This window comes from Giraffa tippelskirchi, chromosome 13 (genome assembly GCF_054371585.1).
Source record: "Giraffa tippelskirchi isolate mGirTip1 chromosome 13, T2T-mGirTip1v1.2.pri, whole genome shotgun sequence".
Classification (NCBI taxonomy): domain Eukaryota; kingdom Metazoa; phylum Chordata; class Mammalia; order Artiodactyla; family Giraffidae; genus Giraffa; species Giraffa tippelskirchi.
In genome coordinates, this window is record NC_137287.1 from 11,099,698 (window position 1) to 11,118,564 (window position 18,867).

At 43.1% G+C, this 18,867-nt stretch overlaps 1 protein-coding gene across 7 annotated transcripts in view; it reads left to right on the forward strand.

The window, feature by feature from the left end:
• Positions 1-4,886: 4,886 nt before the first annotated feature.
• Positions 4,887-18,867, forward strand: part of AUTS2 (activator of transcription and developmental regulator AUTS2) — a 1,212,852-nt gene continuing 1,198,871 nt past the window's right edge. For all 7 annotated transcript variants that reach the window (XM_081558012.1, XM_081558014.1, XM_081558015.1 and 4 more), the window contains exon 1: positions 4,887-6,486. In XM_081558012.1, the coding sequence (XP_081414138.1) occupies positions 6,178-6,486 (309 nt within the window). In that variant the 5' untranslated portion in view covers positions 4,887-6,177. The remainder of the gene's footprint in view (positions 6,487-18,867) is intronic.

Genomic DNA, 18,867 nt, shown 5'->3' on the forward strand with positions numbered 1-18,867 from the left:
GAAAGGATTGCCCTGAGAAGGGATGGGAAGATTAATTGGTTTTGTGAAAATCGATAGCTTGTTAAATTTGCCAGAACTACCTTTCATATGACCATCATTTGGTCACCAGCAGGTATCTTTCATTGGCTTCATGTGGCAGAGTCTGGAAGATTATGGGTTGATCAGCTTGTCAGTCATCAGGGGGCACCTGCAGAGATGATGAAAGTTTATTATATAATATTACGAAAGCAGCACAACATATAGCAAATTGAACTACATGTTTTCTCCCCCTACTCTTTTTGTACATTAAAACTGCATTTTGTAAAGCAACTTCCAGCACAGAAAAAAATTAAAACAGCAGGTGATAATTAGGGCAAAGTTACAACAATGTTACTGCTGATGGGCTACCTGTCAGTTAATGCAAGCTATCACTTCTCCCTAGGAATAGTTATTATTAAAAACGACTTATGAGTGTTAAAGAGGGACATTAAATGTGTTAGTCTCCTTATTTGCTCATTTGGAAACGGTGTAAAGTTAGATCCATTAACCAGCCTAGTTCTACCTCTGTCTTAGGGCAGACACACACACATAGTATGCAACTGAAAGTTATTAACGACCAAAACATAAACCTTAGTGCCTTGAGTTAAAAATCAATTTTCCTAATAAATTAAACTCAAACACTATATACCAGTATGTAATATCAAGAAGAATGTATTAATAATTGCCATGTTGGCAGAGTGCAAAGTGCAAGACTTAGAAGGATATAAAAATTTAGTAATTTAGAAAATCAGATACCAAAAAATAGCTACTGCTGCTTTGGAAGGCTCAGAGTATAGTTCAGTTGTTGAGCTATAATGGTATTCTCTGACTAGTCAAGGTTGAATGTTCAAGATGTAGTTTGAGTATTAATCACTGATTCAAATAAAAGATTGCACAACTGGAGAGGCTCTCCTGGGTTAAGTAGTTTATTCCTGAACACAGATGTAAGTTTTTTCCTTTGTGTATTCCAGAAGTACTTGAGTGCCTTCCCTGCTAAACAAGCAACCTCTTTTGGAATTATTTTTTTTTTTTTGGCTTTACTCTTTATCAACTACAATCTTTTAGTTAAGAATTCACCTAAGCTTTTGATGATATGACTTACCAGCTAATTCAAGCTGCCCATTTCAAGTTTAAGCTTTATTGTTTGTTCTGCCTAGTAAAAAATCTGATAATATGCTATGCTTTATTTTGGTTTACTTGCAGTATTCTCTTGTATAGTCACACTGCATGGCATTGTGTGAATAAACCATAGCTTATTTATCCATTTTACTGTTGATGAGCATTTGGGTAGTGACATGAAAAAGATGAAATATTATATAAGTACTCATATGTACACAAACAATATCCCCACATAGCATTAAATTTTTCTTTTTTTTTTTTTTGCTGAAGGGTAATATACTTAGAGAGAAGGGTAATTTGATGAAGTTTTACACACTGAGCACACATGTGCAACCAGTACCAAGCCCAGGAAACAGAACATGACCAACTCCCAGAAGCCCTATTTATGGCCTCCTCAGTCATTAGCTCTCTTCAAGGGTAACCACTAGCCTAACTTCCAATAGCACAAATAAGTTTTGCTTGTTTTGTACAAAACAAACTCTTGTGTGTCTCACGTTTTTACTTAGCATCATATGTATGAGATTCATATATATTACTGCATTTAGAAGCAGACTGTTCATTCTTAGTGATGTATAGTGTTCCGTTATATATCACGGAATTTATTTATTTATCTACTTTACTGTCAGTGAACATTCTGGTTGTTTTCCACTTTGAGGGTTATGATAAATAATGTTGCTCTGAGCTGTTTAATAGATATCTTTTGGTATATATTTGATATTGGTATATGCCTAGGAAACTAGTTTCTGGGCCAAAGCATTTTCATGTGTTTAACTTTAGTAGACACAGTCTTTGATCTCTTGAGGAATCATTCTGAGAAAGGTGTTTCAGTATAACCATTATGAGAACAACTTTTGGAGTCACTCAGACCAAATTTAGCTTGTCATGAAAGAGTCATACCACTTTGTGCTTAAACTTCTTAAGCTTTAGTTTACTTACCTGTGCAATAGGTATAATAAAATCTTTCTCAAAATATGAGAATTAAATGAGATATTTATTTTAATGCAAGTTAGAACAATGCCTGGCACATAGTAAGTGCTTAGGTTATTATATGGTGGTTATTAATCATTAGCTTTTACAACATAGACAGTATGGAGAATCTGAAACAAATATGGGCAATGTAATCCACAGTTTTAATTCTCTGATGGAAGAAAATTGAGACTCTGACCCAAAAGGCATTACCAATTCCAGGGAGCATTACACTTGGACCCTGAAAAAAAAATCATTTAAACATTATCCCAAAATGCATTTGCAAATTACTCTTGCCAGAGGCAAGGTTCTTGGATGCAGTGCATTAACATCCATTTTTTTTCCCCTACCAGACTTTACTCTTTAAAGATAAGACTGCCAAGGGCTACTCTGGAAAGTCACTAGTGTTATACTTTTTATTATATTTGCCAATTTCACACTTTCCTCAACCCAACCTCCAAAGTTGTTGAAAAGTGACTGTAAGGACATTAGCTCTTAGTTTTCTTTGAAACTTACCAGTATTTATGTTCCACATTCTTAAAAATACTAAAAATAAGCCCAGATCCTTACTTTAAATGACAGAGACCTTGCCTTTTTTTCTTTCCTTTTCTAGGAATGTGCTTGATAACCTCAGGGTGGATTTCAGCAGCTCCTGTGACAATGCCTGAGAGTTACCACGGAAGTTTCACTGTGTACCGAGGTACTGTTTTAGTTAATGGCTTTAGGGGCAGCAGATTCAGTTATCTTAGGCAGGTAATTTTGGAAGGTGGCACCCTGTTCCTGATAAATTGCATCAGATCTCATTTATCAGTTACTAGTTTCAAGAAATTAAGCAGTTAGTCTGCTTGAAAGTATGCCTTTTGATAAAGCCAGAGGTAGACCTGAAAGGGGACTTTCTGAACATTTAATAACTTCTTTTGACTTACAAAACTAGTCATTCAACAGTCTTGCCTAAAGTCAAATGGTTTGTTTCCTGCACAGACATCAAGCTCGAGTCTTATTCCCAGTTTAGTGGTTGCTCCCCTTTGCTCTTGCTTCTTGGTGGCCACCATCCCTCTATCCTGTCCTGTCCCACTCTCTACCTCAATTTCATAAAAGTCCATACCCGGGGACTTTTGAATAAGTTGTGGAACTGAACAAGTTGTGCCTTAAGGGAATGTCCATTGTCATTTGAATTAAATTGTTTTAAGTGCAAAATGAGTGAGGTTTTTCTGCTAGAACATTAAGATCCAAGAAGGAAGACCTTGTCTATTTTCTGGACCACTGTATTCTCAGCACCTGTGCCTGGTACAAAACTGACCCTGATCAATGTTAAATGAGGAAATGAATGAATGAATCTCGGGTATGTCAGGTTGTCATGTCCTTTGTCTTTTCCACCTCTTTCCAGTTGTACTAATAAAAAAGTGCATATTTAGATTCTAAAGAGGAGAAATCATGAACAAAGCGTCCAGTACGGTGCCTGACTCATTGAGGGCAATTAAAAAACGTCGGATGATTTTCCTTTGCTTCCTTCCCAAGTGTAGGGTACTGGGGGTAGGGGGTGATATGCCATGGTGTTTATGTGCCTGGACATAAAGTGACGTGGGTATCTAATAGACTGGGGAGAAAGGACTGTAGACGTCTTTCTGATCCGTATCATAAATTCCAATGCCCCGAAAAATGTACAGCTATTTTACCTAGAGAGGCTCGTCGCATTTGTTGATTGATTCTGGGCTGCAGTCAACTCTTAATACAAGTTTTTATAACCATCAGCTACTTTGCGGCAGGATGAAGGGCAGTGACAGGAAAAGCAGGGACCCCCCCCTCCCTCCTCCACAAATAAAGGAACTACTCTGTGGCAGGGGCTGCGTTTTGCGTGTCTAACGGGCCCTCGGTCAGGGGCGGTCCCCACCCCTCCAGCCCCGCCTCCGCGTCCTTGGAGGCGGCAGTCGAGGTTCAAGTTCGGTCCCTGGACGCTCGCTCCCCGCTCCGAAGCCGCTCGCGCGTCTCTAGGCTTCCCCCGCCCCCCAACCCCGCAGACTAGGAGGGCTCAGAGGTCATTCGGGCGCTGGGTCACTCGGCCACTCGCTGTGCTACCACGTGGGAGAAAAGTTTCCAACTCTGCGGTGGGGCCTCCCACCCAGTGCCCCCCGGTGGAGCAGAGGTCCGCACTTCGGCACCCGCTCGCTTTTTTATCGCTTGCAGTCGCAACCCCCTATCTGGGGGCCTCCTCCCGGCCCCGCTGTAACCCTTCTCTGAAATCCCTCCTTCCCTCGCTGCTCAAGTCGCCCTAGGAGAACACCCTGGGGGCCTCTGGAGAAGGCGGCCCGAGCGCCTCCCGCGGGCCTGCGATAGGGGGTCCAAGGACAAGTGTCCCGAGGAGCGCGCGGGGGGCGCGGCGCTGGGCTCGCGGGGTATAACTGGTGACAGCGGCCCGCACAGCGTCCCCAGCGCAACTGGCGGGAACATTCCGCGGCTCCCACACCCTCGCGCGCCAACTCTGGCGGGTCGCAGTAAACCCCAAGCTAACTGCCCCCTCCACGCCCCCAAGCCGCCCTCACTCCTCGCTCCCGGCTCGCCTCCGCCCCCAGTGCGCAGGCCCGGCCGCCCCAGCGCGCATGCCCTGGGCTCGCGAGCGCGGCCAGCCCCCAGCCTTGTGCTTTCTACACACTCTACAACTGGGGAGGGGGCGGGGGCGGAGGGAGCCCGGCCGGCCGGCCACGTGATCCAGCCGGCCGGGGCCGCGGGGGCGGGAGCGCGCGCCGAGCGAGGCGCGGGGAGGGCGGTGCGCGTGCGCGCGGCGCGCGCGGGCGGGCGCCGGGCTGGGCTGAGGCGGGCGGCGGCGGCGGCGGCGGCGCGGCAGTGGGCCGGCCGCGGAGGGGGAGGAGCGGGAGCTGAGCGAGGCGGGCGGGCGGAGGATGGGGCCGTGCCCGGGCTCCCGCTGCAGCCGCCCGGGGACACGCCGTGCACCCTCCGGCTCGGGGCTCTCGCGGCGGCATCTGTGGTAGCGTTAGCGGCGGCGGCGAGAGCGGCGTTCCCGGCGCTTCCTGGCTGCGTTGCTCCCTCAGGCTGGGCGAAGAGAAGAGGCAGCGGCGGCGGCGGCGGCACACCGGCGTCTCTCCCGCTGGAGATTTCTTTCTGCTTTCCTCGTCGACTGACTGACTGGCCCCCTCCCTTTTTTTGAGGAAGGGTGACCTCTTCTTTGGGACTGGAAAAAAAATTTTTTTGAGGTGGGGGGAGGTGGGTGGCAGCGTCAGGGGCTGCTTCTTCTCTTCTTTCATCTCCCTTTCCTTCCCCCTCCGAGCCCGAAAAGCAAACCCCACAACTGCTCCAGCATCCTCCTTCCCTTCCTCCACCGCTTCCAGTTTCGCCCTCTCCCCTTCTAATTATTTCATTATTATGCTCCCCTCTCTGGGGGGTCTCGTCCCTCTCAGGTCGCTCGGAAGCCTTGGCCTCCCCTGGATGCATTTCTTAAAAATTTTGGAGCCAGGGAGTGAGTTTTCTCTGAGGCGTGTGTGAGAGGCGGCGGGGGTGTTTTCCTGCGCGAGGGGCGGGTGAAGTTCATTGCCCCCACTTTTCCCGCGACCTTTTTCGGACCGGATTTGGAGTCGCGGGGGGCGGGCAGGCGTTTTCGGGGGGCGGGGGGCACGGCGGAGAATGGCCGCGGGGAGGGCTCCCCGGAGCCTCCCAGTCTCTTGATCAAAGCATTCCGCTATTCTGATTTATTGCCTGCTTGGTGAGTTATTTTTTTTTTCCCCCTCTAAAGGAGACCTGTGTGTTCAGCCATTACTTTGCTCGGCGCTGCTCACAGGAATCTCCGACCCTCGGTGCTGTGGGCAGCCCCGCACTTGGGCTCCTCGCCTCTCGCCCTCGCTCCTGTCCCTCCTCCCTCTCTCCGCCCCTTCCCCCTTTTCTTTCTCCTCTCTTTCTTCCCCTCTCTCCCTTCTTTCGGCCGCCGTCTCCCCCGCGTCCTCCTCGGGGCGGAGGGAAGCCGAGAAGGGGGAGGGAGGGGTTGGTGTCAATTTTTTTGTGCGGCCGCGGCCGGAGCCTGTGGCGGGCAGGCGGCGAGCGGGGAGACCCCGGCGCGGCAGAGCCATGGATGGCCCGACGCGGGGCCATGGACTCCGCAAAAAGCGGCGGTCGCGGTCACAGCGAGACCGGGAGAGGCGCTCCCGGGGCGGGCTGGGGGCCGGCGCGGCCGGCGGCGGCGGGGCCGGCCGGACCCGGGCGCCCTCGCTCGCCTCGTCGTCGGGCTCCGACAAGGAAGACAATGGGAAGCCCCCGTCCTCCGCCCCGTCCCGGCCCAGACCCCCGCGGAGGAAGCGGAGAGAGTCCACCTCGGCCGAAGAGGACATCATTGATGGATTTGCCATGACCAGCTTTGTCACTTTTGAAGCGCTGGAGGTAAGGGGGACCCCCCTCCCCCCCGGTTTCCCTTTATAGGCACGACCCCCTCCCTCCTTGGCTGTGCTCGGCTCTGCTGCCTCCCCCCGCCGCGCTCCGGTCGGTCTGGCTGGCTGTCTGTCTAGGCTGAGGTCTTATTGTTGGGGGGGGTGGGGGAGCTGGGGGCGCGGGTAGACAGGCAGCAGGAGGGAATCGCCAAGCCGTGCCTGGTCTCCTGGTCTCCTCGTTCTCGCTCGCCTTCCCCCTGCGCCCCCTCCCCGCACCCCCTCCACAGCAGATGGGCAGAAAGAAAGGGGTTCAGGCATCACAACAATGCGCCCCCCTCCACGGAGAGCTCTGCCCCTACTCCTTCCTCCTCTCCCTCCCCAATCATGGCTTCTTGGCTGGTGGAAGTCTCTTTGCTGGGTTTGGGGCGCCTGTGGACGGTTCTCTGTGTGCTTTCTACAGAGCCATATGTCCCTGTGTGTGTCTCTGTGTAGTATAGACCTTTCCTGGGTGTCCTCGGGACCGGAGACTGACGGGGTTTTGTGGTTCTTTGCCCCCTTCCTCTACCCCTCTTTTTTTCTTTTCTTTTTTCTTTCTTTCCTTTTTTCTTTTCTTTTTTTGGTGAAGCTGGGGAAGGGGGCGTTTTCTCCTGGTTGGGAGAAAGGAGGGAGGAGGGGAGGGAGGAGAGGAAAGGATGGAATATCTTTCAGTATTCCGTTCGGGGCTCTATTACGGAAAGGGTTAATTGTAATATTATCTGTACACATAACATGCACATGTGTGTGTATATGAACAATTCGGTTAAAAGACAGAAAAAGGTACACCAGGGAGGACGGGTGGGAGGAAAGAATAAAATCCTAGCTGGTATCTGAAGGGCTTGTCACCCAATTGTCCCTCTCCTTTTCCTTTTTTTGTGTTTTCTTTTCTTTTTCTTTCTGATTGGCTTTGTGTGTGTGTGTGTGTGTATATCTATGTGTGTCTTTCTTTATTCCTTGGGCACCTGCAGCGTTGATTTCCAAATGCACATTTTCCTGCTAGCTAAAGGGCTCCTTGGGGGTGTTGGGGGGGGGCAAATAGAGGGAGATTGTCCGGGGGTCAGAGGAAAACTCTCTTCACCTGGACGGATCTGGTTTGGTGCTGGCATGGGTCACTGGCCTGTATAAATGTAACCCCCTTTTCTCCTCTCCCACCTTCCTCTCCCCACCCCCAACACACCACACACACACAGGCGCTTGGAGATTCTGCAGAGTTGGTCCGGCTTTCTTAAGCACAAAACCAAGATAGGAGTTGGTTTCTAGGCTTTCCTGCACCTGATGTGATGGTGTGAGGTTCCTGAAAGAAACTTTTCCCTTTCCCTTTGGTTTTTGCTGTTATTATGGTATTGTTTGCAGTGCTCAAATGCAAGCTTTGTTGATGACAGCTTAAATCTCACATGTAGTAACTGTGCAGGTTTAGATTGCTGTGTGTGTGTGTGTTTGGGTGTCAAGTTTAAGTATTTTTAAAAAGGAAGCCTTCCTGTTAGGGTTATTCTTTTCTGTTTGAACTGCTTTTTGGTTGGGCTCCTGGTGGTTATGGTGGTGGATGGTGGCCAGTGGTTGGGGAGGAATGGAGAGTGGTGTTGGTGGCCATAGATTGTGATGTTAGTGATTGAATCAGTTATCCTCTGGTTCTAGAACTGGTACTTGATTGGCTAAAATGGATCTTACACAGTTCTTTTGAGTGTTGAGGCTCACCACTTATTAGGATAATTCTAACTGTGGCTTCAGCTTTGCCAGTGTGGGAGGGTACTGTACAGCGTGACCTCTTTCTCCCTGTCTCTCTCTTGCTTTAAAATAGGAATTGAAATGGTCATGTGTATTCTAGTATGTGAATTAGAAAATGCTGCCTAAAATTTGGTTGTGATCAGTGGTTGGTTTAGGACAGCGTAAGAGCTGCTTACAAGTGGTTTTGCTTCCAGCATGGTTATCCTGGGCTCTGTGTGGCCCCTCAGGGTAAGTAAGCAAGAGGGGCCTGCAGATTGCTACAAATGTTTCTGAAGGTCAAGTAGAGATAAATATAACACATGCAGTTATTTTTGGTGGTTTTACTTTTAATAAATACTTGACTGGGCTTGTGTATCTATCCATTTGGCTTTTGAGAGAAAATGTGCCCATTCTAGTTTCTTTTGGGTGTAAAAAACTTTTAATTTTTAAAGAAGACCAAGTTTGAAGTGTACCATTAATACCATTCCTTTTTTTGCTGTGATTATTTTTCTGCTATTTTTCTAGATTCAAAACCCAGGTTACTTTGGTTAGCTGAATATTATAATACCTTCATATCTAAATATCATCTGCATATTTCTGGTTATAAAGGTCTAACTTTTAAAAAAGTTTCTTTAAACCTTATAGAAAAATGTAAACATATACAGAAATACAGTATAACAAACCCCAAGGTGCACAACCACCTAGGTTCAACAGTTGTCTTTCTAAGTGGTAATGACTCAGGGGAAAAAACAAAAAAAACAACCCACCCAAACCCATGGTATTATCACAGCTAGGTGAATTAACAACAGTTCCCTAATATCAAATATCTTCACATGCATTTATGTTTAGGAGTCCCAATTTTTGTAGGAAAGCTGCAAATACACTTTTCAGGTTAAAAAAAATACAGTGGGGAATAAAAGTCATCATGCTTCTGTGGGACAACATAGATCTCTTTGCAGCTTATCACGTTTGTGTCTATGCTTCATAGTCAGGCATATGTGTGTGGTGATCATTAAAACCTCTGGTGTCCTGTTGTCCTCAGTTTGGAAGATTTACTTGAATTATCACTAAGAAATGTGAGGGTTTGTTAGGAAACAGGCAACTAAACTATGAACTTGAACCTGGATGTGTAATACAAGAGTGCTTATAAATGTTAAGAATTATCATATGTGATAAGAATTATCTTAAATACATACTATGTTTTTGTGTCTAGAAATGAAATCAGTTGTCACCACAGATCATCAGAGTTGCTGCTGGTATGATGTTGTGATAAGAAACCAGAAATATTGGCTTGCACAGCTAGGCTTTTAAACTTAGGCTTGATTCAGAGCAGTAGCTAGCAAACTGTGGAGTGTATACTTTTGGTGTTAATGGACACATCATTTGACTCCATGGTTTGGTTTTTGTCTTGAGTGGCTGATTTTGACTTCCCTTTTAAAAAAAGAGGCTCCTAACTCATAGTGAAATGTCCTAATAAAATTGTTCCAGTCTAATGATTTTACTCATAATACTGGAGGAAAAATAAGAAACTTGTCTAATGAGAACCATAATTTTTATGTGGATTTATTTTTCACTCTTGTTATTTTCTTATTTAAAATGATGAAAGCTTTGGACAGTTTGAGAAGTCCCACACTTTATACAGTGAAACTGGCAGAGGTAGTTTTATATTCTGCAGGGACACTTGTCTTGAGTAATTGTGCCCTGAAGTTCAAGTATGTGATTGTGAAGAGTCTTGTGATAGAAGATAAGAGGGTAAGTGAGGAGGCTAAAGTTGAACATGGTGTTCTTTTCATTATGCATTTGAGCAGCAGTATTATCATTTGGTATGGTACTATTTACTTGAATATTCTTTAAATGAGAGTGACTATCCCCAGATATCAAGCCTCATTAAAAAGTGGTTTTCAGCAAACAAAGTATAAATGGGAATGTTGGGATCTAGTACTGCCAGTGTACCCTGATGTGCCAGATAATACTGCCTTTGTGTTATTTGCATTTTTTTTTCCCTCTGTGTAATCTTGATTAGGAAGCCATGTGAGCACTATGGCTGAAAACCTGCAAATCCATTTTTTTCCCCCTTCACTTGGCTGTTGTGCCCTGGTTTCTTAGGGTAGCCTCCTTATATACAACTGACCAAGGGAAGCAGAGGTGAAATGGGAGGGATTAGCAGATAGGAGGCCAGTTGGAGCTTTGCAGGCTTGTGAAAATGAAGGAAGACTCATTTCTGGTGGATGGAGGATCAAACCAAGACTTTCATGGGGTCTTCATTTCCTTTGTGTTTCAGGGCTTACCCACACATTGGTAGTGTAAATAGGCTGTACAGAATTTGATGTACTTAAAGCATATCAGGCTCTGATAATTTACTGTGGTCAAATCTCACTCAGTTTAAAAAATATTAATCATGTTTCTTGTATCAGCAAATATTTATGGAGTGTGTGATATGTGCAAGGTACTAGAAGTGGGGGAAGGCTATATATGTATATAATATATTATATATATAGTATTTTTGAAGGAGTGTGCAGTTCAGTTGGTAAATTAAGTCTAGCACTTACAGTTTTGAAACAGGTACTCAAATGCCTCGTTCCAACCAAGTGCAGTGAGCTTTCAGAGAAGGAATAGTGAGATAGGCTGAAGTATTTGAGAAGGCTTCCTGGAGAATACATGGGTCCTCGTAGGCTGAAGTGATTTGGATAGACAGAGAGAGAGTAGGGATTGGGGAGGGGATTCTGAGATGAGGGAATGGTGAACAAGGCACAGAAACAAGATGAGTGACTAAGGTTTGAGGGGCAAGAAGGGGCTGTAGAAATGAGAACAAAACTGTGTAAGTAAAGAGTGCTTGTGTAGTGACCCACCTTCCAGGCCTGGCTGTCCTAACTAGTTGAGTTACATTGGGAAGCTACTCTCTAAAAGAATCCTTTTCTTTTTCCACAAATTGAGAGGTTTAGAGTAGTTTTAAAGCAAAGATACCCAAGCTAGAAGGAAACATAGTTCTCCAGATGTTCATAGGTTGTGGTCCAGACCAAGAAATGTGGTCTTCGCTCAGTTAATTTTGGAACTTGATGGGCCAGACAGAATTAAATGGGTAACTTGTTCTGCAAGGATTAGAAATCTTTTGTAATGTGTATGTAAGTTTTGAATGTTAGAGAAAGAGATGTGATGTGTCTTATTTCCTAATATCTGACCACAGGGAACTTTCATTCTTGTCATCGTAGTTCCTAATCCATAATCCAGTATGGGAATTGCTGGAAAAGATCTCAAAGGTCCCTTCCAGATCTTGGAACTTGATAATCTCTGAGTATGTTGGCTGATGATAGACAATTTGAAAAACCAGGCACAAAGTTTGAAATCAGGGTGGAAGCTGCTGCTTGAGAGGGAGTGGCAAGGGGAGTGTGAGATGTAAATAATGAGAGATGTAAATAATGATGATTAGTCCATTTCTCCTTCTTCCTTTTCCTGCCCGGTGTCACCCCTTTCATTGATTGTTAGCAATCCCACCATGAGGTGAATATTGGTGAGTGGTTTTCATTAATGGTTCTTTCAGTGTGATAGTAGCCCAATTCTGATGCTACAAAGCTACCTTCCAGCCAGAGGGAGTTTTTAATCCTATCTTGGTTCCTTCTGGTTTCTTCTATTGCTGCTTTTTAGCAAGCTGGGAAAGAAGGCTGGATGAGAAAAGGAGGTTGACACTGACGTTAAAATAAAGGTTTTAAATTATCTGCCTTTCGCTTGCTTATGTATGAAGTGTTCATTCAAGAAAGGTCAGAACCCTTCGTCTGCTTTGGAGCTGTGTTTTTGTTACATTTTGCGCTTTCTATTTTGGAAAGTTTGGGATGGTACTACAGACTAAATGGGTCAGTTCCAGTATTTCACTTTGGGCAGTTTGCATAGCTTTAGGATCTGAGGCGTTCCTAAGCGGTGAGAAAGTTTATAGAAGGAAAAAGGACTGTGAATAACGTGCTTGGTTATGAAGTCAAGTATTTTACTATACTTAACTGAATTTCAGTATTTCACTGTACGAGGCAGAGCATCACTTCAGGAGTATTTATGTGAGATGAGGTAGAATACTGTGATATGGTGATTCCATCTACCTTGTTTTAGCTGTTGAGATGAATTGCTTTGTATCTTTTTTGGAAGTAGACAGGGTATAAATGAATCAGTAAATTTAAAAACTGAATCATAGAGTTAGTGATTCGCCTTTGATCCTTTCCGAGAGAGTTTTTCTCTAGCTTTCACCATTGAAAAAGGGTTAAAAAAAGAACATTCAATATGATTCTAGGCGATTCAAGGAGCATTGAGATGATAAAAAGATTCTAAGGCTCTATACAACATTTCTATTTGCTGTCAAAAATAAATGACAGTTATGTAGTTTGAGAGAATGTTAGGATTAGAAATAAAGTCCCCAAGCTAAAAAAAAAAAAAAAATAGTTGAGAGCAACTACTAAAGAAAATTTAGGTTCCACTTACTAAATTTGAAAGCCTTTGGACATAAGGTCTGCTGCACTTTTTGATGTGGAATGAGCGAGTGAGTGTGTGTGTGTGTGTGTGTATGTATAGAGGGTGGATGGTAGGTTAGTGTTTTTACATTTTATTTTACCCCTGTGCTGTAATACACTAATAGACTAAATGTAGTCTAACTTTGTAAAAGTGCCTCATGCTATTTTTTTTCTCTCAAGAAACAACACTTTTTTCAGGGTCAGGATTAAAGCCAATATTTTGTTGATACAGGAAAAAAGTAATGGGATAGCAGCTATTCATTTGAGAAAGTTGTGGGGAAAAAGTCAGATTTAACAACTCTCAAATAATTGAAGTTTGGAAGAGCAGGATGAGAATTAATCAAAACTAATTTAGGGACATTTAGCTGGGTCAGAACAATAATGTGTACCTGTTCCATGAATAGATGAATGCACATTTTTCTTTCCTAGAAGTGGGGCATAGAGTTAAAGGCTGTTGAGACCCTGAATTTGTGTTCCTTCTTGCAGATTTGAACTGTGTTCTTCCTTCATTTCTTCTAATAAGCCTTCAGGGTAGGGGTTATGCAGTCAGTACCTTTCTTTCTAAGGTCACAGAAAATAGGTTCCTCTTGATGCTGTTAGTAACTGAGGAGGGGAGAGGTGGCTTTCACTCCGTCTGGGTTCCTTTGCTTGCTTAGGAAGAGACTATGATGGCTCAGGGGATAAAGAATCTGCTTGTAATGTGGAGACACAGGAGACGCAGGTTTGATTCTTGGGTTGGGAAGATCCCCTGGAGGAGGAAAATGGCAACCCACTCCAGTATTCTTGCCTGAAAAATTCCATGGACAGAGAATTGGTAGGCCGTGGTCCATGGGGTTGCAAAGAGTCGGATATGACTGAGCAGCTAAGCACAGGCAAGCACAGGCTTCTTTGTGTCAGCCCTTTTCAGTCTCTGTTCCATATTTTGCAAGGGGAGTTGTAGCCTGAAATCGTTTGTATGGCTGCTGTCTTTATAGGTTTTTATTCCACATGCTAGTGCATGTGTCAGTCTCATCTTAGGATCCAGTAGGTTCCCCACCACCCATTGCCTGCCTGCCTGCCTCCCTCCTTCCCACCCTCCCTTGCAACTTCCCTCCTTTCTTTCTTCTCTTCCTTTACTGAGGCAGAATTATCAAAATTATGAATGCAAGTTAATAAAAGGCAATGGATTTATGAAGTTCTGAATGAAATGTAGACACTTGAAATTCTAAACCTTCATTATTTGAACGTTGACAGTCTGTTTGAGGGACTCTGAGGTTAGTACTGTGAGGGTAAATTTCTCACTTCAGTTTTCTGAACTGTTATCAGCTCATCATTCTAATTTCTCATTCATTTCTGAACTCTGGTTAGAGTGTGCCTGAGTAAATACCACAAAACATGCAAATGTTTTGTCATTTTGATTTGCCACCATACCTTGTAGTGCCCTATCTCTGGATCCAGGAAAAGCCAAGTGCAGTAAAATGGAGTCACAAGAGGAGAAGGAAAAAGCCAACAGTTTGTAAGTAAAGGAAAAATGGCTAATGCAGGTTGGGATTCACTTTTGGCAGAAAGCCTTCAAATTGCAGACAGGTACTGTGTGATTGTTATTAACTGAAGCATTTTGAAATGACTTGGATTACATACGGAAACACAGCCTGTGAAAACAGATTGTGACTCTCGGTTATATGGATGAGATCTGACACTTTCACACTAGATCCAGACAGGGTTTATGTCAATGCCAGGGTCAAGTGGTGATGGTTCCTGAGAGATGTCAGGGTATTGTTTTCACACAACCCATCAAGTTCATTCTGGATTTCTGCAAAGTTTCTCATGGCAGTGATATTTTAGAGCTTGTAAAGAGGATTTAAGAGAGTCTGGTATTGAAGTGATTTCTTGATAGTTATACTGAAGTAGACTTGTTGTTTGCTAGGTTCTCTGTTCAGCTATGCTTTCTAGCTAAATGTTACTGGTGATTTGGTGAATAGTTTTCCATCGTTAGAAACTAAGGGAAAAAAAAACCCTCAGGAAATAAAGATGTAGATGGAACAATAGTTGAACATTAGGTTATCACTTATTTTCCAGCCACATACTAGAAATTGCAGTGTTCCACCCATTCTCCCTATACATGTTCAGTGGGCAAAAATAACGAAGGTCCTGAATTGTGCTATTCTAAGAAATGATTTTATATAGTTCAAGTGACATTATACTTTCACTGGGGCAAAAGAGGAAGCAAGCATTTAGTATCTTGCATTGCTGCGTATTGCGAGTTTGCTCCTGCCACATTTGTTAGGCTGATCAGTTTATTTGGGAAAATTACAGTTTTGAGATTAATGCCCAGAGCTACAATCCTCAGGGGGGTGTTGTCCTAAAGTTAGGACCTCAACTTTTTCAGAGCAGCCTTTTGATCCATTTCACATCAGCTATTGTTGACTGATGTGCTTTCTAAGCCAAAGCAGCATTAGAGGCACAGATGTTGTCTTTAGAAATGCTGTAGTTCTACCTCTCATTTTGCAAATGAAAACACAGCCCAGAGGGGTTAATTTTCCTGCTTAAGATCACACTGGGAGTTAGAGGCTCTCACTAGTATCCAGTGAAGCTAGAGGACTGTCTGCTTTTCTTTAGTAAATTGGAAGGCTGAAAAAAAAAATACCACAAATGAGGGTGATTACCCATGGTTGTAAAGATTCCCAGTTTTTCTAAGAAATGTTCTGATTATTGTTCAGTATCAAGAACCTTTTAAAAGTGTTCTGCTTCCCCCCAGTGCATGGTTGGCATTTCTCTGCAGGTCCATTATTAGACTTTTTTAACACCCTTCCCTCCCCCCCCATAATGAGGATGTAAAAGGAAAAACAAATATTAGGGAGATGATATGAGAGTTTCTCATCCTTGAATATCCAACGGAAAGATAAAATAATTATTTGGATGTAAGATGATCTTAATGTTGGCCCACTTAAAATTTTAATGTAATTTTTTGAGGGTAGAATATTTTCTTCAGCCTGGTGATTCAGAGACTCAGAGCAACTTACCAACGTTGGTAGCAGAACATTTTTGAAACAAGTGAACTTTGGAGTATGGTTGAATTGAAGACTCAATCAAACTTTTCTTCTGAAGAAGAAAGACTCAAAATATTAAATCCACATGACGTGTTGGCTAAGGCATCTTGCCTGTTTATTGCTGAACCAGAAAATTTATAACAACTGTTTGTCATGTGTATATATTTATAGCCATTCATATAATGAAAAGAAGTTTTCATGAGATTGTAATAACATATCAAGATGGATGTAATTAAAACAGAAGCAGATTGACACCCTGAATTAAATGCAAACCATAAACCAGGATACCTGAGCATTGGTGCCTTACGTATTTGCTGCAGGGGGCAGTCAGCCAAATATGCAAATAAAAAGACATTGATGAATTTCCCTGGGTGTGTGTGTTGTGGTTGCAGAGAGCTCAACTATTTTATTAATCTTTTATCAAGCATTGTTTAGATTGCAGCAGCAATGGAATGTATTAATTTGGCAGACCAAATAGCTTAGGACCAGAAAGTAGGAAATAATAAGGGGAAGACATGATTGATATACTGTCCTATAAATAACACATGTGACTGACAAAGGGGCTGAGTAATCTTTAGATCTGTGCTTGATGTCACTAATGGAGTTGTTAAACCAGGATGTTTGAGTTGAACTTCAATCAGAGAGGCTGCCTCCCATTTAAAATGCAGGTCTATTTCTAGTTACACCTTGGACGGATGTATTGACAAAATTGGTATAGGTTGAATTTTTTTTAGGTTGGGTGAATGTGCCGGGGCATCTTACTGTGAAAAATATGATTAAAAAAGAAAATCGAGTATGATTCTTCTCCCTTCAGAGAAGCTTGAATTTTGGTAGAGTGAATCTCTTTAGATGGGCATTGCTTTTCCTGAGACACTTTTCTGCATGTGCTCCGTGTACTCCTAGAAGAAAGTGACTGTGAGATTTGCATTTTTCTGTACAGGTTTCATACCTCACTTGGTCAGGGCTTCCAGGAGTAATTGGTGGTGGTTTGAATAAGCCCGCATCATTCAGATTTCAGAGGTTGGTTTTCAAGTGCATGCTAAGGAGAGCTTGCATCTATGAATACGGAGTATGATTTCCATATCTGTTCCATTGGGGAGTCCAGGCATGTCATAACCACTTCAGAGTCATGATTGTAAGGAGACACCCTAGCTATAATTTTTCTATATGACAGTTCAGTTTTAAAATTGTAAAGATGCCAAGTGCAGGGCTGTATTGTTATTGGGGAAGTCGGTGACATCTGTTATATCTTGTTAACCAGGGGAGGAAAATGCTTTAATCAAAACATTTAATTATGCCCTCTCAACTGATGAGAGATCTTTTGCTAAATTTTTGGAATTGGCCTTAATGGAAGAACCGGCCTCTACAGGAACTGTGAAGTAAATTTACTCTTTATTTGAAAAATACATATCGTTAACCATGGTGACATAAGGGTATTTTAATTTTATCAAATTGCTCTTGTGCTGTGTTGAAAATAGACATTTTCAGAAGTTGTCTAAGCCAGCATGAGGTTCTTGCTTTTGTTCTCCCTCTCACCCTCATAGCATATGAAGCCCCAGAAGGAGTTTGTACTTCCAGATAGGAGCCTGGGAAGCTAAGAGTTGGTTGAGAGCCACCTGGGGAGGGAGCAAATGATAATTACAGGTGAGAGGCTGGGGGATAATTCAGCCTGTGTGCTGGGAAGTGCGATTTCACACCTGAGTGTTAAAACCTGCCGTGTTAGACAGTTGTTTTAAAATTAGTTTTATTAGTCTAATATAGAAATGGCCCAGATTGTTCCAGGTCACCTTCAGTTGAAGGAATATAACCATTTTAAAGTATCGAATATATAATGTGATTCCAGAAGTATTTCCTGTGTTTAGAAGTAGTTTCAAGTCATATCTGAAAGATTCCAAAACTGTGTTTAATTCATCACGTCCACAACAGTTCTAGCTCCCTTGATCACTTTATAAAAAATTGTTAAATATTTTGACAATCGCTCAGTCTTCCAGCCTGTCTAGTAAAGCCAACCTTTATCTGTATTTCAATCTAGAATTAATTTTATCTGCAACAATTCTGTTTCCAGAATCAGAGATAATAACAACATACTACATAATAATAGCAGTAGTAATAATAATAATAATAAACTTATTAAGAATCTTAATGCTGACCTCAGAGCAAAGCTTTACTTCTTGGGTTTCAGAGTATTTCATCATTTTGAAATGATTTTCCCATGGCTTGATGGGGACAGCCTTAGGGTGTTTTTGAAGTGTTGACCTGACAGTTTACTCTGTGTTTTATTTGGGTTCTGGTGGGAAGTTCAAGTGCTGTTAATTTTTTCTTGGTCTGTTATATGCTCTGTCATGACTCGCTGTGTATAACTTGGGGTATGACTGGCACTTTGGAAAAGAGAGAGCCAGAGTTACCTTCCTGTATTTCTAATGCATTATTTTATTTCCCTCTATTTCCTAACTTTAGTCTCTGTATTCCCCCTACATATATCCTTCCTGGGGTATTTGATGCTCTTAGAATTGTTGCTTCTTTTACTTAATAATCCATGCACAGTAGATAGTTAGTGCTTATTTAGAGTTGACCTATTTCCACAAAAATTCCATGAAAAAAAATTTTAGAAAAGGGGGATAGTGTTTACTTAGTATTTACTCTGTGCCAGACATTGTGCTTGGAATTTTGCATTCTTTGCCTCATTAGAGCTATGCTGTGGAAAAAATGAATGGTATCCCCGTTTTAGAGTGGGAAGACACTGAAGCTCAGAGAGGTTAAGTCAATTTGCTCAAGGTCAGTACAGAAGAGGCAGGAAATGCAGTTGTTTCTGCCTGACCTGAAAGCTCAAGCTCCTCATCCCTTCCATTCTTCCTTTATACAGATGCATTTTGTGAGGGAATCCCAAATGGGACTCAGGTAGACCGCATGTATCTGTTCCTTGTCCCTGCTGAAAATTGTCTTGGTTACAAAGGATTTTCTAGGTCTAATAATAAGATTTAGGGAGGGGATACTACCTCACCATCTTTTTGGAAGTTCTTTATTTTCTTTTTAAAAACTGGAACTTGCATAGGAGCCTGCCATTCATAAAGTACATCTGTAGCATATTTGTTGTTGGTTTGATTCTTTTTCCTTCTTTTTCTTTCCTTCGGTCCC